At 52.9% G+C, this 26,861-nt stretch overlaps 1 protein-coding gene across 2 annotated transcripts in view; it reads left to right on the plus strand.

Annotated features, from left to right (window-relative positions):
* DIP2C (disco interacting protein 2 homolog C) overlaps positions 1-26,660 on the plus strand; it is a 330,049-nt gene extending 303,389 nt beyond the window's left edge. For both annotated transcript variants that reach the window (XM_047754739.1, XM_047754740.1), the window contains 6 exons: positions 5,600-5,661; positions 17,817-17,874; positions 18,969-19,043; positions 20,856-21,030; positions 22,284-22,407; positions 24,029-26,660. In XM_047754739.1, the coding sequence (XP_047610695.1) occupies positions 5,600-5,661; positions 17,817-17,874; positions 18,969-19,043; positions 20,856-21,030; positions 22,284-22,407; positions 24,029-24,281 (747 nt within the window). In that variant the 3' untranslated portion in view covers positions 24,282-26,660. The remainder of the gene's footprint in view (positions 1-5,599; positions 5,662-17,816; positions 17,875-18,968; positions 19,044-20,855; positions 21,031-22,283; positions 22,408-24,028) is intronic.
* The last annotated feature ends 201 nt before the right edge of the window (positions 26,661-26,861 follow it).

A 26,861-nucleotide genomic window follows, 5' to 3' on the forward strand; every position in this document is an offset into this window, starting at 1 on the left:
GGTTGTTTCAGGATTGCAAAGAAACGGAATAATCAGCCTTGAAGAACAGTGCTGAAGACAGGCTACCTGATTTCAGTACTCACAAAGCTGTGGTCATTAAGACAATGTGATATTGGCATGAAGGGAGACTAATAGAGAAAAACAAAACGACAAAAACAAAGCAAAACAAACAAACAATCCAGAAGTAGATCCACCATGGCACCAAGTCCATTTAGTAGAGAAAAGGTTTTTTGGCAGAATGGTTTTGAAGCAAACTGAAGATTCAATTGAAAACAAGTGACCTCAGTCCCTTCCTTATACAACACAGCAAACCCCAGATGGCTCATGTACCTGAATGTCGTAGGGTTAAAACTCTAGAATAAAACTTCCAGGAAAAAAACTATGAAATACTTAGGAATAGGAGTATTTACAACTTTTGGTAGGCAAAAATCTCCTAGGACACACAAAGTTAAAGTTAATTTTAATGTATCTAAGAAGATAATAGGAAAATGACAAACTGGAAAAATATGTTTGTAATAATATAGCTGACAAAGAATTTCTATTCAGAATTTCGAAAAAACTACCAATCAGTAATAGAAAATATGGCCAAAGACTAGAATGGATATTTCACAAACGAATTCTACAGATGACCAATAAATGGGCTAAATGGTGCCCATCATGACTCAGCAGGAGAATGCTGATTACATCACGGGGAGTGTGCGTGTCAGCAACACGTCTGCTAAAAATTGAAATGATACAGAGACTCGCGTGGCCCTGAGCAGGAACGACGGGCAGATTCACAGAGTGTCCTGTGTTTTGTGCAACGCCCAAAGGTCTTTGTTCCATGCTTCGTGCCATGCCAAAGGTCCTTCCACCCTTTGCTGGTTAGCTCCAGGGAAGTGACGTGAGTCAGAGCATAGCCTGTGGTACCCAAAACGGAAACGGAGATTCCGTTTCTTACTTTCTAGAATAACTGAGATCAAAAAAGCTGATGATAACTAAATGCTGATAAGGACTTATTGCTGATTGGAGAGCAATTTACATTTCTTACAAAGTGAAGCGAACTACTAGCCTGCATGCCAGGTATGTATTCAGAAGAAATTAAAACATGTCTACAAACATATCTGTTGGAGCTACAAAAAAAAAAAAATACTGTTTATAGCAGCTTTTTCTTTTCTTTTTTTTTTTTAGAAGTGTATTATTTTATTTATTTTTTATTTTTTTTCCCACTGTACAGCAAGGGGATCAAGTTATCCTTACATGTATACATTACAATTACATTTTTTTCCCCACCCTTTGTTCTGTGGCAACATGAGTATCTAGACAAAGTTCTCAATGCTACTCAGCAGGATCTCTTTGTAAATCTATTCTGAGTTGTGTCTGATAAGCCCAAGCTCCTGCTCCCTCCCAACTAGAAATAACCAAATGTTCGACAAGAGCAGGATGGCTACGTGGACAAATATATGTGAATAGAATAGAATACTTCTCAGAACTGAAAGGAACAGCCCAGTGATGCACCAACATGAATGAATTCCAGAAGCATTATGGTCAGTGAAGGAGGCCAGTCTCGGAAGGATACCTCGTGTTACCTTAAATGAAGCCCACGAATGGATTCAGCCTAATGGGTGGTGCCTTTGGGGGATACGGGATGGAATGACTGTCACTGGAATTTTTATATGCTGCTTGGGGTGGTCGTCACCTGTTTGTGTACAGTTGTCCAAATTCATCTAACTGAACCCTTAAAGTCTGTGTATTTTACTGTATGTAAATTAAACCTCGGTTAAAATATTGAAAAGGTCGTTAATAGACAGATCTGCTAGGAGGACCAAAGGATGTGGCTTGGGTCATGGAGGCAGCAACACTGCATCAAGTTTAGCTGCTGAAGAGGCCCCCCCGATGAAGGCCTTTGCTGTGCGTACACCCTGCAGTGTCGACCCCTGGAATCCAGTCCTGCTGAGCTATTTTCTTTGCCCCCCGCCCCCCACCGCCCTGGTTAAAGGAAACCTCAGCTCCTCAAACACCCAGCACAGTAGACGTGCCTGATGCCGGGACTGGGGACTGCGGCCTTAGAGCCCACATTTCTACTCAGAGTTTGCTACTTAGCTTAGGGGTTTATGTGCTACCATTAGATCGTACTAACGCTGCACTGTGGGAGTTGCTGAATAGAAGAGCCCCACTCAGCTGAGGCCTTCAAGTAAGTACCGCGCTGGACTGTCTGTGCTGTGTCTGGGATGTGAGGTTGTACATCTGCAGCTGAGATATAAATGGAACTCATTTGGAGTTCCCGCCGTGGCGCAGCAGAAGTGAATCTGACCGGGAACCACGAGGTCGTGGGTTCGATCCCTGGCCTCGCTCACTGGGCGTCGCCGTGAGCTGTGGTGTATGTAGGTCGCAGACACGGCTTGGATCTGGCATTGCTGCAGCTGTGGCGTAGGCCCGTGGCTACAGCTCCGATTGGACCCTAGCCTGGGAACCTCCACATGCCGTGGGTGCGGCCCTAAAAAAGGACAAGAGACAAAACAAAGAAATAATTATAAATAAATAATTGAACTCACTTGTTCAATAAGTACTTAAAACCTAACTGACATACCCTTATGAGAATGAGAAAAGATGGTCTCTGCTGTGTGTCCGTAAGTAACATTTTTCTTAAACAGTTGAACTTTCGAGTTAATCTTCTCTTCTGATTAGTGTAACTTATTTCAAAAGCGTTTTGTATTCATTTCTGATAAACTTTGGTTGGAACAGATAACTTTGCTTTTCTGCTGGTCCTTTCTGCGAGTATTTGATTATATTTAAATAGTTTGGAGCAGTAGGGATGGTCCTTATGCAAAGGACCTCCAGCTTTCATTCTTTGGCAAATACTCCCTCCTCCTGTGTATGTGGAAATCTCGGATTTTTGTGCCTTTGTGTTTTTGAAACTCAGAAACCCCTCTGCGTTCATGCTTCGCTCTTCCTTCCTGTCTCCCTCATTCCCGGAGACCGACTTTGCAGCTGCAAGATAGGAAGCGTGTTCCTAGGCATGTGCATTTTTTTCCTGAGATTCTGCCTCGAAGCATTGTAACAGTGTGTGTGGATTAGGATGATTTGGAGAGAGCCTGGAGTCACGTGGGCTTAATTTTGTTCCAGTTAATATGTGGGATTCCAGGGGTCATGAGGGAGAGCTTGACGTGACCGCCTTCGGCCTGAGGAGCCCCAGCGATGGTCCTGTGGAGCCGGGCGCTCGCCCCTTTCCCGTCCCGCCTCCGGTCTCTAAGCAGAAGCAGCTTAGAGAAAGCAGCGTAGCTGTGGGCAGCCCCCGTAGAGGCAGTCACAGGAGGAGGACAGCATCAGTCTCTGCGTCGGGAACCATTGCTGTTTTTTGTGGGCTTGCCTCCAGGTTGAGTGGTGGTGGTTTTCCGTCTGGCCTTGTTCCTCTTCACAAGTTGCATCCTCAGGAAACCAGGTCCAAATGCCCCTTTTTTGCTGCTGTTGTCATCTCTGGAGGCCACCTAGTGATCGGGGTGCACGAGGCTGTGCCACAGAAGGACTGCTCGTTTCAGCTTTCTGGGAGTATTCGGAAGATACCCAGTCACCAAAGAAGGACACGGAGCATCAGAGGAGGCTGCCCACCATGCAGATACAGATTTAGCAGGGGAGGTGGGCACCAAAACCGGAGGATGAGAGGCGAGTGGAGGACGTGTCTTTGGGGACAGAGCTGAGGGCGACGGGGCTGCTCCCTGGGGCGGAGGCGTCCCTCTGCGCACTGCCGAGCTGGCGTGTCCACAGGCCGGAGGTTTGGCCTCTGCCTCCCGCGTGCGTTGTCCTGTTTTCTTGTCCTGGTCACCCTGATTTTAGATCCCCGAGCTCCCAGGTTCCTCACAAGAACTTGCAGCTCTTTCACTGAGGGCCGCTCACCAGATTTGAGTGTGAAATTCACACTCCCTCAGAAAAGAACCTCGAGAAAAGCCCCGTAAAAATCAAACCCCCGGAGCATACGTGTTGCAAGCAGTCCCTCGGGTCCGTGTGTCTGTGGCAGTTGTCTCTTTCTCGCCTGCGGCTCCGTGGGTATTTGGACATCTCTTTAGATTTTTCTTTTTTAGCCTTTAACGGTGCGGTGACAGCTTTCAACGATTTCCATATGTGACATTGTTCTCTGCCCTTGTCACTTTGTTCCCTGCGTTTGGCCTTCTCCTCCCGCCCCGCCCTCTTCCTCATCCCACTTCTGTTGGTGGGTTGTGTGTTTCTGTGTCTGTGTGTGTCCCTGATTTCGGTGGTTTCTGTGGGTCTCGTGTCCTCTCCTTTCCTCTGCTCCCCCCTCCTGCTGCTGTAGCCCCACCGGCTGTGGACGCTGGCCCAGCAGGTAGGGATTCCCGCTCATCCGCACCGGTGCCTGAACTGCCACGTCTCGTCCGCTCCCCCCGGGGCAGACTAGGAGTTGAGTGCAGAGCGGGGCACCCAGGGTCAGGAGGGCTGATGGGCGGCGTGGTGTCATTTCCAGAGCGCGTCAGACAGCTCGTGTTTGTGCCATTCACCGTGCTTGCGCTGTCCACCACCAGTGAGGTCCCTTTGCCGGTGTGGGGTCACCTCCGTTTCACTTCATGTTCTGCTTCCAGTGACCTGTTTTCTGGTCTGTCTGTTTCCCCCTGGCCTCTTGTGGTTGTGCGCTTTGCTTCCCCACGCAGCGCTGGGCCGCAGCACAGCTCCACTGAGTAGCCGCAGGTTAGCGAGCGGCGCGGTCCCGCTGTCGGGCAGCCCCTCCGCGCTGACTGCATGTGCTTCTGGGTGGGAGGGTTCCTGGGTGGTGTCCCAGGGAGTCGTGGACGCGCCTTCACTTTCATCTTTTTCTTATATATAAATGGGCCTTTGCTACAAGAGTAAGGTGCTTTCCTGAAGAATTTTATCATGGTTCTTCTGAGAGCCTTCCTTATCTTTTGGCAAATTTTTCTTAGCTTCTCTCTTTTTCTACCCAAGGTATTATGTCACCTTCCCGGGCAGTGTATGAAGAAGTTTGGTTTGCAGTGTAGCTTTAATGCCATTGCTCTTACGTGAGCAGAGACCACTGTGCAGAAGTCAACCCGGCATATGTTTTGAAGAGATTTATGGGGCCAAGATAAGGTCTCTGGACCCCGTGCTAAACACACAAGCTCCCCGACCTACCTCTTGGGTAGGAATAGCCTCCCGAAGCTGGAGGGAAGCCAAGGCGCAGAGAGAGCTGGAAGGAACAAGACCATCACCTTTCTCTCTTGTTCCTCAGTCCCTCAGCTCATGTCGAGTGTTCTGCCTCGATGTCTAGAGCTCTGACATACACTTGGCGGCGTGCCTGTGGGGACACTCTCTCGGCAAAAGGGGCTTCATGTCCTCGACAGCCTGCTTTTGCCAAACCGCCTCTGCGGTTTCAGCCTCCTTTTATTTGGCAAGACTCCCCTTTTCTTTTTAATTTTCGCAAATGTGATTGACAGTCAAGCTGTGCGAAAGTCCAGCATTATCTTCATTACATGTTCTTTTAGGAGGTGGGTTATCAGTCGAAAAGTGTGGTTTTCGTGCCTTGGGTCTGTGTTTAGTTTCAGGTTTTGCCAGGGGGCAGCAGAGACCCAGCTCCTCCAGGTGACCTCGCATTAACCACCTGTGTGCTTGCTTGCAGGGGACCTCGGGGCCTGATCCGACCACCGTGTACGTGGACATGCGAGCGCTGAGGCACGACAGGTACCGTACCGTTCCCTGCTGAGCCTTGGAAGGCCTTCCGGTTCCTTCTAGAAAGAGGGGAGCAGAGCCGATCTGCGCCAAGCGTGGCTGCCTCGTGAGCGAGCTTTCACGTGGGCCATGGGGCACCCCCAGCTCTGTGTGGTGAGGTGCCCGTGGAAGTGACCGGCCCCGAGCCGCTACCGCCGGAGCTGCTTTCCCCACGGTCTGCGCAGGGGGCTCGGTCCTTTCCTTGAACTTTATAGTCAGGCACCATTCTGCGCCTCAGAAAATATCAGCACTCTGCCCACACTTGTTTACATGAATCATTTCCATGGAAAGCCAAAATATAAGTCACGTTACCTTCCTGTGCAGCTTCCTGAGCAGCCGTGAGCAGGAATGAAAGGGGCGCTGCTGGTGGGCGCTCACGAGTCCACCTTGCAGGACGGGAGGCGGCAAGAGGAATTCCCGCTCCAGCGGGTCCCTCCTGAAGTGTCCCAGGGAGGAGAGGACGCTGTCACCTTCCCTCAGTGCCGCACTGACGAGGTGGTTTTCTGGGGAAACTGGGGGGGTGTCCATGGCTGTTTCCACGACGTGACATCGCGAACAGTCGGGCGGAACATTTCCGAACGTAACGCCTGGGCTGTAAAACCGCATGTCCACTCTACTGCCTACAAACAATATTTGACAGCAATTGTGTACCTTCGACAGACCCAATATCAGATGGATATCATTGTTCTGGAAGGAGCCAGGAGACCTGAGTCCCAGTAGAAGTTTCTTTTACTAAGAAACCCATCCCCATTTGAGGGGTATTTATGCAGTTCTGTCGGTGACCTGTCCCTCAAAATGCATGAAGACCAAATTTGTAAGACCATCTGAATAAAAACTGCTGGTCTTTAGGGCATAAGAGGGTAAGCTGCAGTCTCAAACCGGCTGACTCTCAAGAATGGTAAGCATAAAATGACCATTTATCCCATTTTGTGTTACGACTCTCTCGGAGGACCCAGAGTGGTCGCCAGTAGGGCTCAGGGGTTTTTCTTTCCTGGAAAAGCAAAGAAGTCTACAGACTCCTTTCTCACAGCTTTGCGACCTACCTTTTTTACTGTCTTCAGTAGAGCAAATCTCCCTCTTGAGAAAAGGTTAGGGTTTAGGAAAAGTGAAATTAGAACCCATACAGTCTGTAACAGTGAAATTATAAAAGTGCACTATCAGACACATATCGTGGTTCAAGAAGGAGCCAGGAGACCTGATTCCTAGTGGAAGTTTCTTTTATTACTAAATCTCCTATCCACACATTTCCTGACTTGGTCATTCAAAACAGAAGTGCCGGTGCTCTGTGAGCCTGAAATTGCCATGCAGTCAGGCATGAGTGAGGCTGTCAGGAATGCCACTGGCTTTTATACCAAGGGCAGCATTGTGGTGTCACAGGGATCCCACAAGCTGCTGTACTCAGGACACACCTGCCCCATCCAGGCCTCACGAGAAAGCCTCGGCGTCGCAGCCACCTGCGTCCCTGCAGTGCTGTCCAGACTTGCAGGTATGTCCTGCATCAGAGGGAGGGAGCCAAGGGGCTGTCAGGCCCTCATCTTCTTCAGGGTTTGACTGAAGAAACCAAAGCAGAGTCCTGCCCAGACGTGATTTCGGCTGGTTTCTCCTCCAGAGGTTCCCTGGGGGGGCTCTCAGCAGGGGGCCTTTCTCCCTCGGGTGCCCTTTTCTTCTTTCACTTTTTCTCTTGCTGAGGTTCCATCCTGGGCCTTTCTCACCAGGCCTGCCAGGCTAGTCACTGGCCGTGGTGCTGCCCATGCCCTGCCCCTCCAGCCCGAGGACCTGGCCCACCGCATCCTGCTGGGCCTCTTCTTCCGAAGGGGCAGACGTCTCAAAGGCACCTCCTTCTTTCCCTTACCTGTTAGATCCCCGCCTCACCCCTGACCTGCCCACACCACAGCCCCCAGCCCCTCCCATGCCCTCTGCCGTTTCTGCACCTTCTTTCTAGTCTGTTGAAATTCCCTTGTTCTTTCAAGCCCAGCATCTCTGAATAGTCTCTGGTGAAGATGCTGACATCCAGCTTGAAATCTCTCTGTTGTCACATCTAGCCTTTGTAGACATGTATCGGCTGTGCCCGATGCCTTTGCTTACGGTGATTTAGAGGCTCTGTCACTGACAGATGGCAGAGAAACGCAACCATGCTAAATCTATGGGATGTAGCACAAGCCATTCTTAGAAGGAAGTTCATAGCAGCACAGGCCTTCCTCAGAAAGCAAGAGAAATCCCACATAAACAAGCCATCCTGCCACCTAAAATAATTAGAAAAAAGGACAAACAAACCTAAAGTCAGCAGAAGGAAGCAAATAATAAAGATCAGAAAAGAAATACATAAATAGAGATTTAAAAGCTGTAGAAAAAAATCGGTAAAACCGAAAGCTGGTTCTTTGAAAGGGTAAACAAAATTAACAAACCTCTAGCCAGGCTCACCAAGAAGAAAGAGGACCCAAATAAAATAAGAAATGAAAGAGAAGAAATAACAACCAATGCTACCAAAATACAAAAAAAAAAAAAAAACAAAAAACTGTAAGAGAATACTATGACCAATTATATGCCAACAAATTGGACACCTAGATTAAATGGACAAGTTTCTAGAAACATACAGCCCACCAAAACTGCATAAAGAATAAATAGATCATTTGAACAGGCTGATCACTAGAGGGGAAATAGAATCTGTAATTTGAAAAACTCCCGGCAAAGAGAAGTCCAGGATCAGATGGCTTCAATGAGGAATTCTACCAAACACACAAAAAAGAACTTAAACCAGTCCTTCTCAAACGCTTCCAAAAGCTTGAAGAGGAGGTAACACTCCTCAAGTCCTTCTGTGACGTTTCTGTCGCCCCACCAAAACTGGACAAAGATGCTGCCAAAATGACAGTTACAGGCCAATGCTTTTGATGGCTCCAAAAGCAGAAAGTTTCAAATCAAATCCAACAACACATAGAAAAAGATCATACACCGTGATCAAGTTGGAGTCATCCCAAGGTTACAAGGATGGTTCAACCTACACAAATTAATCAATGCGATACATCACATCAACAGAAGAAAAGACAGAAACTATATGATCATCTCACCAGATGCAGAAAAAGCATGGATACAACTTAACATCCATTCATGATAAAAACTCTTACTAAATCTAGTATAGAGGGAATATATCTTATCTAATAAAAGCTATTTCGACAACACACAGCCAACATAATTCTCAATGTGAAAAGTTGAAAGCCTTCCCACTAAATTCAGGAACAAGGCAAGGGTGTCTGCTGTTGCCACTTGTTTTTTTTAAAAACAGCGTGTTAACTTTTATCGGTGGGTAATCTTTTTTTTTTTTTTTTTTTGTCTTCTTAGAGCCACATCCTCGGCATATCAAGGTTCCCAGGCTAGGGGTTGATCGCAGCTATAGCCACTGGTCTGTGCCACCTACTGTGCCGTCTGTGCCATCTTCGACCTACACCATAGCTCACAGCAACGCCGGGTCCTAAAACCACTGAGCAAGACCAGGGATTGAAGCTGCATCCTCATGGATGCTAGTCAACATCGTTTTGGAAGTGGTAGGCCGGCAATCAGAGAAGAGAAAGAAATGCAGAGTCCAAACTGGAAAGGAAGAAGTAAAATATCACTGTTTGCAGATGACATGGTACTCTACCTAGAGAATACCAAAGATGCTACCAAAACACTGTTAGAGCTCATCAGTGGATTTGGTAAAGTTGCAGGATACAATATTTAAACACAGAAATCAACTGCATTTCTATATACTAACAACAAAAGGTCAGAAAGGGAAATTAGGGAAACAATTCCATTTACTGTTGCATCAAAAAGAATAAGATACCTGGGAATAAACCTACCTAAAGAGACAAAAGACCTGTACTCTGAAAACTATAAGACGCTGATGAAAGAAATCAAAGATGACACAAATAGATGGAAAGACATCCCATGCTCTTGGATGGGAAGAGTCAATATTATCAAAATGACTACACTACCCAAGGCAATCTACAGATTCAATGCAATCCCTATCAAATTACCAATGGCATTTTTCACAGAACTAGAACAAAGTATTTTAAATTTTTTTTGGAAACTGAAAAGACCCCAAGTGGCCAAAGCAATCCTGAGAAAGAAAAATGGAGCTGGAGGAATCAGGCTCCCTGGCTTCAGACTATAAAAGCTACAGTCACCATAACCGTATGGTCCTTTCACAAGAACATATAGATCAGTGGAACAGGATAGAAAAAGCCCAGAATTAAACCCATGCACCTACGGTCAACTAATCTATGACAAAGGAGGCAAGAATATATAGTGGAGAAAAGACAGTCCCTTTGATAAGCGGTGCTGGGAAAGCTGGACAGCTCCATGTAAAAGAATGAAATTAGAACACACTCTAACACCATGTACAAAAATAAACTCAAAATGGATTGAAGACCTAAATATCAGACTGGATACTATAAAACTCTTAGAGGAAAACTTATAGGCCGAACACTCTCCGACATAAACCACAGCAATATCTTCTCAGATCCACCTCCTAGAGTCATGACAATAAAAACAAAAACAAACAAATGGGACCTGATTACACTTAAAAGTTTCTGCACAGCAAAGGAAACCCTAAACAAAATGAGAAGACAACCCACAGAATGGGAGAATATATTTGCAAATAAAATGACTGACAAGAGACTAATCTAACAAAATATATAAACACCTCCTGGAGCTCAATATAAAAGGAAACAACCCTATCGAAAAATGGGCAGAAGATCCAAACAGACGTTTCTCCAAAGAAGACATACAGATGGTGAAAAAAACACATGAAAAGATGTGCACCATCACTCGTTATCAGAGAAATGCAAATCAGAACCACTCGGAGGTACCACCTTTACCAGCCAGAGCGGCCATCATCAAAAGGTCTGCAAACAATAAGTGCTGGAGAGGGTGTGGAGAAAAGGGAACCCTCTGGCACTGTTGATGGGAATGTAAATTGGTGCAAGCATTATAGAAACTCCTCAAAAAACTAAAACTAGAATTACCATGTGATCCAGCAATCCCACTTCTGGGCATCTATCAGGAGAAAACTATGACTCGAAAAGATACATGTACCCCAGTGTTCATTGCAGCTCTATGTACAGTAGCCCACACATGGAAGCAACAGAGGAGTGGATAAAGACGTGGTCCATATACACAGTGAAACAGTATTCAGCCATTAAAATGAAAGAAATAGTGGCATTTACAGCAATACGAATGGACCCAGAAATTATACTAAGTGAAGTTAGTGAGAGACAAACATCATAAGCTACCCCTTATATGTGGAATCTAAAAAAAAGGATACAAATGAACATATTTACAGAACAGAAGCAGACTCTCAGACTTCGAAAAACTTTCGGTTTCCAGAGGGGACGGGTTGCAGGGAAGGGATGGACTGGGGTTTGGGGATGGAAGTGGGGTCTAAAATTAGGTTGTGACGATGGTTGGACAACTGTAACTCTAATAAACTTCCTTGAATTAAAAAAAGGTATCCAAATGGGAAACGTAAAATTGTCACTGCATGCAGATGACATGATACTATATAAAACCCTAAAGACTCCACACAAAAGCTAGAAAGATAAATGAATTTGGCAGGGGAGCAGGATACAAGATTAACATACATCTGTGGCATTTCTCTACACAAATAATGAAATAGCAAATGGGAAAATTTTTGTAAAGTCCCTTTTAAAATTGCAGGCTCCACACCCAGGTTAACCTACATCTTTGGAATATTCAAAGACATCGCATCTTCTGTGATTTTTAAAATGTGTTGTTTAAATGGTCAGATTTTATAGTCCGGATATTTTAGCTGCTTCAGATGTTTCTTTGGAAAAAGATGGAGTGTGATGATTAGTTAGAACCCTGAGCGCTCTCGCCCTGGTGCAGTGGGGGCGGCGTCATCTCCGGAGCGCTGGGATGCCCGTTCAGTCCGCAGGCGACAGAGGGGTGAAGGATCCCACGCTGCCGCAGCCGCCGTTCAGGTCACACCTGTGGCTCAGAGACGATCCCCGGCCTGGGAACAGCACGTGCCATGGAGCAGCCGGAAAAGAAGAAAGAAAGAACCTCTCGGGGGTGGGGGAAGCGGGTCAAAGGGTCCAGACATCCTGTTTTTACAATGCAAGTCCTGGCGAGGGCGGGCACAGGGGGCTGTGGTTGGTTGGTGACCCCGTGCCGTGTGGTGGAAAGTTGCAGAGAGAGTAGATCTTAAGAGTCCTCATCACGAGAAAAAAAAATGCTTTATAAGCACGTGGAGACCATTTCGTAACGCACGCAAACACCGACCATCGTGCAGGACACCTGCAGCTGTCACCGGGTTAGGTGCCAGTAACACGCAGGCCCTTTCGCGGAAGAGAGAAGAGAACTCGACCAGAAGCCCGGAACACAGACCCCTGGCGGGTGGAGGCCGTCGGCGGGGAGCCGTCAGCGGTGGCGAGCAGAGGCGCTGACCCCCAGCCCCGGGCGTGTCCGGCCCCTGGCCCGAGAGCCTCTTCGCTGCTCTTGGTCCTGTTAGGGGCTGACGCACGAGGAAACGCTCGGGCCGGGGCCGGCTCAGAGGTGGCCCTGAATGACGTTTGCTGCTCTGGGCGCAGGGACAAGGCGAAGGAGAACAGCAGAAGTCAGACGCTTCAAGGGGGAGCCCTGTTCAGCTCCGTCATTACTGGTGAATGTGCTTTTCCTCGTTGTTTCCATGGAAGTTCTTTGTGGTCCCTGAGCTGATGTCACCTATGCTGGTGTCTGGGAACTGAGAGGAGACACCCCACGTGAGGGTCTTACCTCAGGGAACAACCATCATCTCCCTTCCTGGGGAGCTCTGTCCTCCCGCCCCTGCCCGGGAGCTCGGGCGGCTCTGCACACGGTGTCCTCCGGGGACCCTCCCCGGCCCCGGGCGCCAGTAGCATCCTCATCGGCTGCCCCCAGGCCGCCCGAACGCTGTAGTGACCAGCTCCCCAAAGCAGCCGTGGGGGTGCCAGCACTCCCGCGGAGCGGAGAGCGTGCCCTCCTGATGGTCACATGCCTGCAGAGCCAATGGTGTGGCGGACGCTCTGCCACTGGGTGACAGCGTGCTGTGCGGGAGGAGGGCGGGCGGCGCTGCCCGGGCCTGCCGTCTCCAGCCTCGAGTTTCCCTGTGACCCCGAGTCCTGTGACCCCGAGTCCCGTCCCCACCCCCCACCCCCGGCCCCGCCGCCGCCCCGATGCGTGCTGCGTGTGTGTGTCCCCAGCTCTTTCAGGAGTCCCGTCTTTGCCTTTTCTACAGGGGGTGGTTTTCCTCTTTGCTCTGTGGCTTCTTTTCCTGTCATGGGCATGGAGGGCCATCCCCTGTGGTGTTTGCTGGCAGGACAGGACCACCCCTGAGGACCCAGCGCCCCCTTCCCACTCAGGCTGAACTGCTAACAAGGAGCACCGTTTCGTGACCAGAAAGAAGCTCTTTGTTCTCTCTTCACGTCTGCCCTCCGCCCTTGCCCGTGTCCCTCACCGCCACACAGCAGCCCTGCCAGGAGGCCACAAAGAAATCCTTAGCCGCAGACCCCCCCGAGTTTCCCCCGTTTCACATGAGATCGGCGGCTGACAACGGCCCATCTGCCTGGTCCCTCAGAGGCCGAGGCTCAACAGCAAGGGGCAGGAGGAGGGAAGGGGCCTGCTGGCCAGAGAGCAGAGCCCGTCCAGCACCCACCAGTCCCACTGCTGGTCCACGGCCCAGTCCCCGTGTTGGCAGAAACCTTGGGGAGTGAGAGGAGGGGCTGGCGTCTGGGCGCAGGTCACAGCCAGGGCATCTGCTCCTGCACTCTTGGCTTAAGCAGCCTTGTTCCATTCGTGACACTAGATGCCTGCTCAGGCCGTCCCTGTCCTAGTGCTGCAGGCAGAGCTGTACCTGGCAGGAGCTGGGAACATCCTCAAAGAGTGGTGGCCGTGAGTGGACAGCCAGCAGAGTGGAGCTTGTCCAGAACAGCCCTCATTTTTGGCAAAGGTTTTTGCTCCCTGGCGTGAGTATCGGGCCTTTGCAGGGCTCCCGGGCACTCAGTGGCCTGCTGCCCCCATCCCCGTAGCAACAGCCCACCTCGGCCCCTTCCTTTTGCATTCGTGCCCTCTTCCCTCAGCTCTGCCCCTGCCCATGCAGCCTTCCCTGCCTATCTGGCCTCTTGCTCTATTGCTTCTGCATCTGCAGCCAATTGCCAATATCAAGACTCCACAGTCAGCCAGCCGGTCCCTGAGCACAGGCTGCTTCTTCAGTTCACTAGCGTGCTCGCACCCGCCTGCTTTTAGTTCGATGCAGCGGGCGGGGCCTCCTGACCCAGCGGGCTAGGAAAAGCCGTCCTCCAGCGTTGGTAGTTCCTGCGAGCATCACGCCTAAACCTGCTGCAGGTGAGGTGTGGACGTTCAAGGGTGTTTTCTAACTGTATTCTTAAGGCTCTCCCACCCTCCGCAGCATAATGCTGCCTGGGTCCTGGAAGAGTTTTAGTCCGTTTATTTCTGTCTTAATGCGGCCAGTAATTTATTATTGAAGGATGGCATAATTAAGCCGGTTGGCAAAAAGGCGCACCTCAGAGATACTGTGAGTTTGGTTCCAGACCACTCCAATAAAAAGCAAATATCATAATAAGCAAGTCACACGAATTTTTCGGTTTCCCAGTATCACTAACCTAGAGTTGATTAATTGTGAAAAAACAGAAAGCACTTACTTTCATTTTAAAATATTTTGTTGCTAAACAATTCCAACCATCATCTGAGCCTTCAGGTGACGTAGTGACTTGTTTTGCGGTGGAGGGTCTCGCCTTGACCCGAACGGCTGCTGGCTGAGCAGGGGAGCAGCTGTCACGGGCCGCGGTGGCCACGGCAAATTTCTTAAAATGAGGCACTGGTGACGTTTGCCACATTAATGGACTCTTCTTTTCATGAATGGTTTTTCTGCAGCCCACAAGCCTGTTCGATAGTATTTCACCCACAGCAGAACTTCTGTCAAAACTTGAGTCCGTCCTGTCCAGTCTTGCCGCTGTTTTATGTACCAAGCTGGTGTGCGGTTGTTCTAACCCTTCCTTGTCATCCTAGCGGTCTGCACAGCGTCCTCCCTGGGAGTAGCTCCCATCTCAGGAATCCTTTCGTTGCTCGTCTGTTCAAGTTGTGTCATGAGATTGAAACCATTTCGTCCCATCTTCAGGCTTCGCGTCTCATCCTACTTCTGCTGTGTTTCCGTGACATCGGCAGTTATTTCCTCCATGGAAGTCTGGAACCCCTCAAAGTCATCCGTGAGGGTTGGAATCCACTTCTTCCAAACTCCTGTTAGTGTTGATGTGTTGACCTCTTCCCGTGAACCACAAATGTTCCTAATGGCATCTAGAATGGTAAATCCTTTCCAGAAAGCTGCCAGTTGTCTTTGTCCGTCAGAGGAATTAACTGTCCATAGCAGCTATATAGCCCTATAAAATGCTTTTTTAAATAACGATTAAAAATCCAGTTTACTCCCTGATCCATGGGCTGTAGAACAGATACTGGGCTCGCAGGCACGGAGGCAACTTTCATCTCCTTGTTCTTCTCCAGCAAGCTCTTGGAGGACCGGGTGCCTTGTCAGGGAGCAGTAGTATTTTGAAAGGAATCATTTTTTCTGAGCACCAGGTCTCAACAGCAGGCGGAACATATTCATAAACCATGTTGTACACAGATACGCCGTCATCCGGGCTTCGTGGCCCCAATCATCGGGCACAGGCAGCGCGGCTTGAGGGTCCTTCCGGGCCCTGGGGTTGCCGGAATGAGAAATGAGCATTGGCCTTGGTTGCATGAGCCCCTAGCAAGAGAGTCAGCCTGCCCTCCCAAGCCAGGCATTGACTTCTTCTCCTCTCCGGCTGTAAAAGTCCTAGGTGACATTTCTTCTAGGGGAAGCCCTTCCATCTGCATTGAAGGTGTGTCGTTCAGTGTAGCCACCTTCAGGGATGACCGTCGCTAGATCTTCTAGATGCCTCATGGCCGCTTCTGCAGCAGCACTTACCGCTTCGCTTGGCACGTTCATGTTACGGAAACAGCTTCTTCCTTAAACCTCATGGACCAACCTCTGCCAGCCTCAGAGCTGCTTCTGCAGCTTCCTCCCCTCTCAGCCTTCGCAGACTGGACACATAGGGCCTTACTTGGGATTAGCTTTTCGCTTAAGGGAGTTGTTGTGGTTGCTTTGATCTTCTAAGCAGACACTGAAACATTCTCCATGTCAGCAGTAAAGTGTGTTGCTTTCTCCTCATTTGCGTGTTCACTTTTAACTTGCTTCGAGAACTTTTCCTTAGCATCTACAACTTGGCTTGGTGCCAGAGACCTATCTTTCAGCTTACCTTGGCTTTCCACATGCCTTCCTTAGCAAGCTTTGTCATTTCCAACTTTTTATGTAAAGTGAGAAATGTGTGACTTTTACTTGAGAAGAATGTCACTTGAACATGAAGGTCACTGCAGGGTCATCAACCGGCTTAATTTCAGTACCGTTGTGTCTCAGGGGCAGGAAGCGGAGGAGGAACGGCCAGTCCGTGGAGCGGTCCGCACACAGCACCTGCTGATCGAGCTCATCATCCTTCATGGGCAGCTTCGTGGCACCCAAGACAGTTGCAGTAGTGACTTCAGAGGTCACTGCCGAGAGACCATGACACGTGCATGTAGGAGTCACGAAAAACTGGAAGCGTGGCAAGAATCACTACCAAAATGTGACAGAGACGTGAAGTGACCAAATGCTGTTGGGAAAATGGCCCCAACAGTCTCGCTTGAGGCAGGGTTGCTGCACACCGTCAATTTGAAAAAAAGCAGCATCTGCGGAGGGCAGTAGAGCCAGATGCAGCCAGAGGGGGTGCTGTATTCCGAGGCTTTAAGTAGTGTGAGAGGCGCTGGTTTTCTTGGATAGCCTCACCTCCTGCTGTCAGCATCAGGGCCTTCCCAAAGCATCGGCCCGGGGGGCACGAAATGCTCCCGCGTTGCTCCACGAGTCCTTCCACCTCCAAGGATCTCCTCAGCCACTTCTGTCTGCAGCAGCACGAGACCCCACACCAAAGCCCACGTGGCTGCAAGACGGCCTTTCCCTAAAAGTGAAAGCTTTTCAGCTGCTGAGTGCTCGGAGCTTTTGCAGGGAGCCCTGGATCCGAGGCCTGCCCCCCAGGACCCTGCCCACCCTGCAGTCCCACAAGCCCCCCCTCTGTCGGCACCTTGTCTTGCTGACGCTGCCCCAGACCCTCTCTGGGTGACCCGAGCAGAGGCTGCAGAGGAGCCCCACCGAGCCGTGACTCTCAGGGTCCTTCCCTGATGAGTTTTGGGCACATCTGTGCTGATACGGAGTGGGTCACGGTGGTGAGCGTGCCAACCCCCTGCGCCCTCCAGTCCACCCCCGGCCGGCGTCCTCCTGGCTGTCCTGTCAAACGTTCCAGCAGGTTCGCCCTCACACCGTTTCCTCTCAGTAAAAATTGCCTGTAGATGAGTGACCAGCATCACAGTCTCAGAGTAACGTGGCAGAGGTGCAGAGCCGTCCTGGGAGGGACTGGCACCAGTGTTCTCCAGAGCTCTCCAGAGAAAATCGCCAGAGCATAGTTTTTAAGTTAAAAGAGCTTTTCTTTTTTTGGCCACGCCCACAGTGTGCGGAAGTTCCTAAGACAGGGATCAAGCCTGCGCCACAACAGTAACCCGAGCCATGGCAATGAAATGCCAGGTCCTTGATGTGCCGAGCCACGCGGGAACTCCCAAGGGCTTCTTTTCCGAGAGGAGCTTTTGCTGCCTGAACTGGCCAGCCCGTTCCTTCCTGGGCTCCAGTGTAGGAGGCAGATTCTGTCCTGTCGCATCTGAGGCCCTGGCCGTGGTCTCCAGCAGCCGGGCTGTGAGTGCTCCAGGACCGGGGTGGCAGCAGCTCTGTCAGGAGAGCTCTGACCTCTTACGCTTCCCTTTTTCTGCAAGTGCTGCCCTGACCCCTCACCACTGAAACCGTGGAATATCACTTCCTGCCAGAGGGCACCTGCGCCCTGCTGGCGCTGCCTTTGCTCTGATTTCTAGATCGTCTTGCCTTAGGGGATGCCCACGGCAGAACCCGTGTCCCCATCAGACTGCCAGGCATTGACCAAGTGCTGAGCATGGAGGAAGGGACCCTCTGGGCGGAAAGCAGTGACGCCTTCCCTTTGTCTCTGCAGAGTCCGTCTGGTAGAAAGAGGATCGCCTCACAGCCTGCCCCTGATGGAATCAGGAAAGGTAGGCGCTGAAGGAAAGCGACGCCCTTTCAGAGCAGCACCAGTCTCCGGGGGTGGGCATGCAGCGTGTAACCCAGGGTGGACTGTTTCTCCAAAAACTTTCCTTGGCTGTAATGTGGCGGGGCTGGTTTGGGCCCCGAGCCCAGAAATTCAGAAGGGAAGTGTCTTCAGTGAATTAGCTGGGCTTTTTCCCGCGTGTAAAAGAAACCGCCAGGGGCCCCGGGACCCTCGGCCTCGTTCTGCGCTGCCCGGCCTCCTTTCCCAAGGGCACCTCAGGGTCTAAAGCGGCTTCTTCCGCTCCGGCTGCCTCTGCGCACGCTGGCCGGCCGGCGGGGGAGAAGCAGAGAAAGGCGCGGCCCGACTCCTCCGTTCATCCCGCCGGAAGCTCTGACAGCCCTGGGCCGGCGGGAAGCCGGCGCGTTGCTTGCTGCGGCTGTGGCAGACCCCTCGTTCCTGGCACGCGGGTTGGTTGTTCACAGGACTGGCGTGCAAGTCAGATCCCTTCCCCACTGGCCGTGATTCTGCAAGCACCCGCACGGTCGGTGTCCCCGTGACCCCGCGCGGGCCGTCGGGGTGGGTGCTCCCTGCCCTCCCCGCAGGGCGCAGCCCGTCTGCCCGAGGGGGCCGAGAGGGCCGAGGCGTCCCGTCAGGGGTCCCGCCGCAGGGCCCCAGCGAGCCGAGCCGCGGTGGATCGCACTCTGAGCTCCAGACAGCTCGTGCTTGCTTCCTCGTGTGCTCTCGGTGGAGGAATGGAGGGCACGTCTAAGGAGGTGCCCCGTGTGGGCCCGGCGCCAGAGCAGGCGCCTGCCCGCAGGAGGAGTGGGGCCAGCGCGGGGCTTGCTACGTCGTGTCGTTTATCACGTTTGGCTCGGGTTCTCAACGTCAGGATCACGTGAACACAGGCTCTGTCATGGTGATAGTTACAGTTAAACCTAAGTGTCTGCCGTGAGCACGTCATGCTGAGGTGTGTGATTTTGATTGCAAGCCGTCCGCTTTCTAAACCCTTGCAGGCAGGAGACCCTGCAGGCGAGAGCGAGGCTGATGGGCGAGCACCTGCCTGTCTGTCCACTGACGAGACTGCTCTTGTTCACACAGATCCTTCCGGGGGTTCGGATCATAATCGCCAACCCAGAAACGAAAGGGCCCTTGGGAGACTCGCACCTGGGTGAGGTGAGTTCCAGGCGACCCACGCCTGGGGCGCGGGGTGTGCGGGGAAGTCCGGGGTTCCGGGGTGGGGTTTCCTTAAGGGACTGTGAGAGATCCCCCGCCAGGTGTGAGAAAGTGAAACCAGAATGTGTGTGGCCCAGTCGCCTGCCTTCCTCTCAGCTCCTGGTCGTTTCCCACGTGCCTGCCTTCTGGCGACGCAGCCTCGACAGGAACGGGACGGAACGCACAGGCGAGTGGAGGGAAACCCAGAGTCGTAGCCAGCTGGAGCAGTAGCAGGAGGGCTGGGGCGCAGCAGTGTTTGGTCAGGAAGTCACCTGCTCCTCTGCCACCCCTGCCCCACCCCGCCCTGCCCAGGGCAGCTGTGGGCCCCGCGGCCCGGGGCCTGCCGGCCGCCAGGTGTGTCAGCCTCCGCCCTCCCCGGTCCTCTCGGGATTCACTCCTCCCATCTGCCCTCCTCCGTCTTCTGCCCCGAGGACGAGCAGTGGGCCCTCCTGGCCACAGGGACCTTCTTGCCGTGCCGCCCGCTGTGTGGTCCGCTTGCCCCTCACCCAGACCTATTCCAACCGCACACAGAATGCTGCTGTGGCTGTCGCGTGCCTGGAACGCCAGCCCCACCGCCTCCTGGTGCGGCCCCTGGAAGGTGTGAAGAGTGGTGAGGACAAGAGTCTCAACCCTCTTCCTCCTTGGGCTGTTTTGGCCCCTCCTCCACACTGTGCGAAGCAGAAGTGATGGACTTCCCTACGCTCGCAATTTGGGGCTTCCCTAGGGAGCTCCCCTCGTGGCTCAGCAGTTAACGAACCCAGCTGACGTCTGTGAGGTTGTAGGTTCGATCCCTGGCCTGGCTCAGTGGGTTAAGGAAGGTGTTGCCGTGAGCTGTGGTGTAGGTTGCAGATGCGGCTCGGATCTCACGTTGCTGTGGCTGTGGTGTAGGCTGGTGCTACAACTCTGATTGGACCCCCAGCGTGGGAGCCTCCATATGCCCTAGGTGCAGCCCTAAAAAGACAAAAAAAAAAAAAAAGGAATTTCCTTTAAATACGTCCGTAGGAAAAAACTGGGGATGTGGCACCTGCCGCGTCCGGCTCCTGGGAGAACTTGTTGGGTGGGGGGGGGGGGTCTGACTCCGACCTGAGAGCTGTGTTACCCTGTGAGACCCCGTGCTCTCCTCCTCTATCGGCTCTGCAGCAGGTGTGGTCTAGACCCCGAGCCCTCTGGGTCTCAGGTTTTTGCACGTGGCGGCGCCTCTGCCTGGTCCAGGCCAGCTCAGCCCACTCACAGGCCCAGGGCTGCTCCATAGGCCTCTCTCCCCGTTTTCCCAGGTACCACATCAGGCATCTTTGTTCCCCATTTGTTGATGTTGTAATGACTTTCTCTCCTAGAGTTTGTTTTGCTTTGTATTATTACAGTATATTCCCAAAAGTATGCAAACCAAGTGAAAAGGGAAAATAAATCAGAAAACTTTTTATCCTGTTTTCCAGATCCCCTTTTAGAAACAACCAGTATATTTAAATAAATATAAGGAAACTCATACAGCTCTGTACATTTGGTGTGTTTGTTTTAAAAGCCCTCAATCCACCTAGTTATTAGAATTTTCACTAGGCAGAGGCTTTTGTTTTTGCTCAGCCATGAGCTTGCTGTCCTGCCTTTGTTTCAGTAAACTTGGCAGCATCTGCGTCTCCCCAGAAGCCTGAACCGTCTCGCTTTTGCAGCCCAAGGGCAGTTTCGACCATGTGGAGTAGAATCTGTTGAAATGGCAACTGCTTCTGCTCTGGAGATGTCTCCAGTTCACCTGTCCAGGTGTGTTTTGCTTCCTAACAGATCTGGGTTCACAGCGCCCACAACGCCAGCGGGTATTTCACCATTTACGGAGATGAGTCCCTCCAGTCGGATCACTTCAGCTCGAGATTAAGTTTTGGAGACACACAGACAGTCTGGGCTCGGACGGGCTACTTGGGGTTCCTGCGGAGAACTGAACTCACCGACGCAAATGGAGGTGAGAGCCCAGGCAGGCTGCGGCCAGGTCCCCAGACCCTGGACGCTGTCTGGGGTGTGCGGCCCCAGGCCCGGGAGGATGTGTGCCCGCGGGCTTGCTATGGGCCTGCCTGGAGACAGCCGAGAGGGAGGGAGCCAGCTCAGGGTGAGCACGGCCCGGGCTCCGTGCCCCGGAGCCAGGAGCGCATTTGAAACTGGGGGTGGGGGTGGGGTGGGTGCGGTGCTAGTCCCGCACTGCCTCTGCCCTGGCCCTCAGCAGGCTGGCGCCCGAGGGGAGCAGCAGCTCGGAGGGGCTGGCGCCTGGCGGGCTGTTACGCAGAACCTGCCTTCTCCTCAAGTCTTGACTGATTCTGGAAGCCGCCTGCAGGGGCAGGATTTGGGGTATTTCGCAGGGATGGGGCCTGAGGTGTCTGGGTGACATCCTGCCAGACCCCAGGAGATGAGTGTCTAAAAGTCTGCCAGGTGCCCTCACCCACCGCCTGACGGAGCTGCGCTAACCTGGCCAAACCAGCATGGATTCAGGGAGGAAATACAAACATTCTGGCCTTGCATTTTCAGTTTGGGAAACTCGTGGACTGTTTTCTCTGGGGTGCAGTCCCGAGATCCTGGAAGAACCAGGGTTAGCGATACTCAGACCTCCCGGGAGGCGGGGCAGGTGCCGGCCGGCAGAGCTGGGGCGGGGGGGGGGGGGGGGGGGGGGGCCGCACGGCAGCCACGGTCAGACCAGCACGTGACTGCTCCATCTCCTCTGACTTAACCGGGAAAGGGTCTCGTTTCTGGCATTTGACGCCAGTCGTCTCTCTCAGCCTCACCCTGATGTGCTTCCTGCCCTGAAGACCAAAGACGTCTTGGTTGTGAGGGGAGGGGACGGACTGCACTCTGGCACGGCCCAGGGCTACCCTACCGCGGGGCGTGAACTTCACTCACGTGGGCTAAGGAGCTATGTCTCCGCGCGCCTTCTCCTGTGCTCCGAGGTCTTTTCCCGCTTGGACCGGCGGTCGCGAAGCACGAGGCCCCTGCGATGGCTGAGGGCTGGGGGGCAGGGGGACACCGGTGCAGCCAGCACAGCAGAGGCAGCACCTTCGCTGCCCCCGGCCCCGCGCCTCAGGCTGCAGAGGTTCCTGGTGGAGAGGCGAGGGCACCCTTAGCTCGGCCAGCCTGACTCTGCATCTCTTTCACCTGCAGGGGTAGCACTAAGCTGTTTTATTTTTAAGTGGCTTGCCGTGAAGCTCACGCGGTTTCCGTTCCGTACAGAGCGCCACGACGCCCTCTACGTGGTGGGGGCCCTGGACGAGGCCATGGAGCTGCGAGGCATGAGGTACCACCCAATAGACATCGAGACCTCGGTCATCAGAGCACACAAGAGCGTCACGGAGTGGTGAGGACGGCCGGGCGCCCGGGGCGGGGGGGGCGCAGAGCCGGGCTGTCCTGAGCGTGGCGGCCACTCGGCTGGGCGGGGCTGCCCGGAGGCCCCGGTGGCACTGACGGGTTTTCTGCTAAGAACGTGCGACGGGAGTTCCCGTCGTGGCGCAGTGGTTAACGAATCCAACTGGGAACCATGAGGTTGCGGGTTTGGTCCCTGTCCTGGCTCAGTGGGTTAAGGATCCGGCGTTGCTGTGAGCTGTGGTGTAGGTTGCAGACGCGGTTTGGATCCCGCCTTGCTGTGGCTGTGGTGTAGGCCAGTGGCTACAGCTCTGATTAGACCCCTAGCCTGGGAACCTCCATGTGCCGCAGGAGCGGCCCTAGAAAAGGCAATAAGTCAAAAAAAAAAAACCAACCAAGAGCGATGGAGGGAAGGGACTGCGAGGGTGCCTGGGCCTGTCCGAGTGGAGCTGGGAACCCAGGGCGCCCGTGGGAAGGCCTGAGGCTCCATGCGGGGCCGGGTTCGCGGTGTCTCTGGGCTGTGGTGACCAGTCCCCCGTCCCAGCTGCCCTCAGGGCAGGGGCCTTGGCCTTCGATGCTGTGAGGGCTCCCTTTGCCTCTGCTTCACGGCCCCAGGAGGACAGGGAGGCCCCGGCTTGTTCCCTGGGCTTCTGCTCTCTTACCTTCCCTCCTCCTCACCTCTGGCTGCCCGGGCGCCCCCGCCAGGTCCTTGGTGCAGAGGGAGAAGGTGTGACTGTCCCCCAGAGCCTGGCCATCCCCGCCCCACCCTCCAGTGCCGTGGCGCCTGGAGAGCTCCCGCGTGGGCACCCAGGGGCCTGGCCTGGGATGGCGGCAGCAGTTCCGTGTTCCCTCAGGGGCACCGCTCGTCCCAGAGCCAAACCCGGCAGGAAGCCCGTCTCCATGTGCGCACTGGCTGTGCTGAGCAAAACACGCGTCTTCTCACTGTTAGGAAACGATAGTGAATTTTCCCCAACGCCCCCACCTCACAGCGGAGCTGGAACCTTCTCTGTGTCTGTGAGAGAAAGCACATGCCAGCGGCCCGGCCTCCACGAGGCTCCCCAGCGGGGGCGATGAGGGTCAAGGGTCTTGGTGAGCCGGCCACCGGGTCGGGAGAAGCGCTGGAGGCTCCCACAGACAGGCGGACAGCATCCCCTGGCAGCCTCCCCCGCTCCAGGACCACCCCACGGGTGAGGTGTCCTGTGCTGTCCTCGTCCTAAACTCAGGACGTTGGCCGGGCCGTGTCTGCAGCTCACCGCCCGGTGACCTGACCCCGGCATGGCTGGAGCACAGGGGCAGTGGGCCAGGGGCCGGCAGCTCCTCTCCACACATCTGTCATGGCCCTGGTGGCAGAGACACGTCAGGACAGTGCCAGCGCCCCTGGTGCCCCAGCGACCAGGCTGCAGGCCGGCCTAAGCCCAGGGGCTGGACGGATTCCGCCCGTAGGGGCCTGGGCAGTTCCCAGGACGGGGGGTGGGGGTGCTGGGGGGGCAGCTGTGGGGGCCCCTGCAGGTCCCCCGGGTGGGGGAGGAGCGCCTCGCAGAGCACGCAGCGGGGACGTGGGGGCCGCAAGGAGCCCCTCGGAAAAGCCCCGCCCTTCAGCGACGCCTCTCTTCCAGCGCTGTGTTCACCTGGACCAACCTGCTGGTGGTGGTGGTGGAGCTGGACGGGTCCGAGCAGGAAGCCCTGGACCTGGTGCCCCTGGTCACCAACGTGGTGCTGGAGGAGCACTACCTGGTGGTGGGCGTGGTGGTGGTGGTGGACGTCGGCGTCATCCCCATCAACTCCCGCGGCGAGAAGCAGCGCATGCACCTGCGCGACGGCTTCCTGGCCGACCAGCTGGACCCCATCTACGTGGCCTACAACATGTAGGCCCGCGGGCGGCTCGGGCGGCCCGGAGACGCGGCGTGTGCTCAGAAGGACTTTGCGTGCCTGCCTTCAGTTTGTCGGAAAAGCCCATTTCGAAAACCTCCTTTTCTTTCTTTTTTTTGAATTATTGGATAATAAGTGCTTTCTTCGTACATGTGGTATTTTGTTAAGCCAAAATAGCAATTAAAAGAAATATCTGCCCTCCAGGTGGGTTCTTTTAAGCAGTTTATGTAGTGTGACAAAGAATTGTTTTCTCTGTTTTAATGTGTCATGAAATCCTAATGACATGGACCTGCTACTAATTTAAGCCATTGCTAGATCTCATCCTTTTAGGGGAGTTTGCTGAGGTACGAGAAAACCTTCCAATTAGATTTTAGCAGCTTTCTCTGTCAGAGTGTGCTGAAGAAACAGGCTCATACACGGCCTTTGGAGTTAGCATAGAACGAGAAGAAATTATAAATAAGGTGTCTTTCGGCAATTACCTTGCAAATATCTTTGTACTAAACTAAAAAGATAAAATAAGTTAACTTCATATGTAATTATGTACAAAACGTTTAATTTATTTTGATCTCTTTAGAAGTATAACAGAGAAAACATTCAAGAATATTAAAGTCTTGTAATGTTTGCTAATATAAAAGTGTTGTATTATCTTGCGTGGATAGCATCACAACAACTATATATATATATGACATAGAAATTCACTAAGAACAAAGGAGATTTTAAAGTCGAAAACGCAGACCCTGTCACTTGCATGTCCCCTCCACTGCACTGCACATAAGAGACTCTCGCCCTCTTTGCTGACGCGAGCGCCCGGATCGCCAGCAGCCCCGTCTGTCTGATCGCTCCTTCCAGAACCGGAGACCGGCGAGCGAGGTTGGCGCCTCTCGGCGGTGGTGGATCGGGGCTCAGTGTGCACGCTTCCCTCTGCTCGGGGCCACCGCGCAGCCAGGCCTGGGGGGCAGGTGGCCGAAGAAGTCCTTGCAGTGTTTTCATCGTTTTTGTTCGCGTCACCTTCTCTGTCCCCGGTGTGGAAAGGCGTGTTGTTCTCTAGTCATTTGCAGCAGGTCGTGTCAACTCCCTCGGACGGCTTTCACGGAAGACCCTCAGCAGGAGGTGGCCTCCCAGACGACAGAGCCCCGGCTGGAGCGGGAGGCCCCGGATGCTGTGCCCGGCCTCCTGCCTCGGCACACCTCCCATTTCCGTCTCTTGCTGCTGCTGCTGCCGCCGCCGCCGCCGCCGCCCCCGCCCCCGCCTCACACACCTTCCGATTTTCAGAGCTCCTCGCACACTCCTGGGTCACGTCAGCCCATCTGTGTCCAGCCTAGAAGAGGTGTTACCTTGTCCACGCGAGATTCACGTTGGACTGGCCCCGGTGTGGCCCTGCGGGGTCCTGAGGCTAGGTCTGCACGACGGAGATGGTTGCTGGAGAGACAGACCTTCCTGTGAGGTGGCTTGTCTGCCGTTGCTCCGGGCTGGCAGCGAGGCCTTCGCATCGAGAGAGTTTGTGTGACTTCGGAGATTCAAGGCTAATTGCTGGTACAGTTTGAAGGGGTGTATTTTTTTAAGTTGTCTGCATGTGGGGTACGTTCTTCATCTCACAAGTCATTGATTTTTAAAATATTGTTTGACTTCACTGCTGTGTATGACTCTTCCTCTACATGCTTCAGATACACGTTGCTGCGGTCTTCTGCTTCCCGGGGGGTCCCCACCACTTTCCCATGCCCACCTTCTGTAAGGGGGGGTTAAGGTTTCGGGTCAGACTCACAACTGCAGGTGATCCGGAGGCCCACCGAGGTGGCGTGAGGTTGTTGGTGCCATTGCGAGGCCTCGGGGACGTCCTGTGTCAGCATCGAGGTCCAGGGGGCTCCGGGTTGGGATCCAGGTTCTGTGATGCAAGAAAAGGAGAAGAGACAGTAGGTACCACCCGTTCAGCAATAAAGGAGGATCCTTCTGTACTAGAAACTGGATGTGTTAGGATGTAACCAGTGTCTGTCTTGTGACCTTGTGCTTTTGGAGTCAGACGAAACGTGTGGTCAGCTTGCACAAAGGAGGGTAGGCAGTGATCACTGAGGCTCAGACCAACCAGACAGGGCGGCTTCCTCATGGTGCTTGTTTATTATTACCTATTTAATCCTGCTTGACACTTTACCCAGGGAGACAGTCCCTGTTGCCAGTCGATGCTACAGCGTTATTCATAGAGTCGGTGACTGGTTAGAGAAATTCATGTGCTCAGCCAATCACGGTTTCAAACAAAATTTTTATGTGCAAAGGACGGCAACCTTCTCGTATGTTAAACCACCAGTAAGCTTTGTACATCTGTGATAACGCCTGTTTTATATTCAAATGAACAAATAAAAGCTTTTATTTTTGTTGCTCTGAAAATAGCTGTTTCTTAATTGGTCCCCTGGAGAAGTGGGGGAGCTTCTGTCCCAGGAAGGAAGCGGCTCCTACCAGGAGTGTATCCAACTCTGTTTACGTAATTTGTCGCTTTACTTATCAGTACAGATAATCATACTTTGAACAATGTTTAAATTTTGATGTGGGCATTTCTTGCTGAAAATTCCTATGGCAACAAATGTTTTG

This window comes from Phacochoerus africanus, chromosome 12 (assembly GCF_016906955.1).
Source record: "Phacochoerus africanus isolate WHEZ1 chromosome 12, ROS_Pafr_v1, whole genome shotgun sequence".
NCBI lineage: Eukaryota > Metazoa > Chordata > Mammalia > Artiodactyla > Suidae > Phacochoerus > Phacochoerus africanus.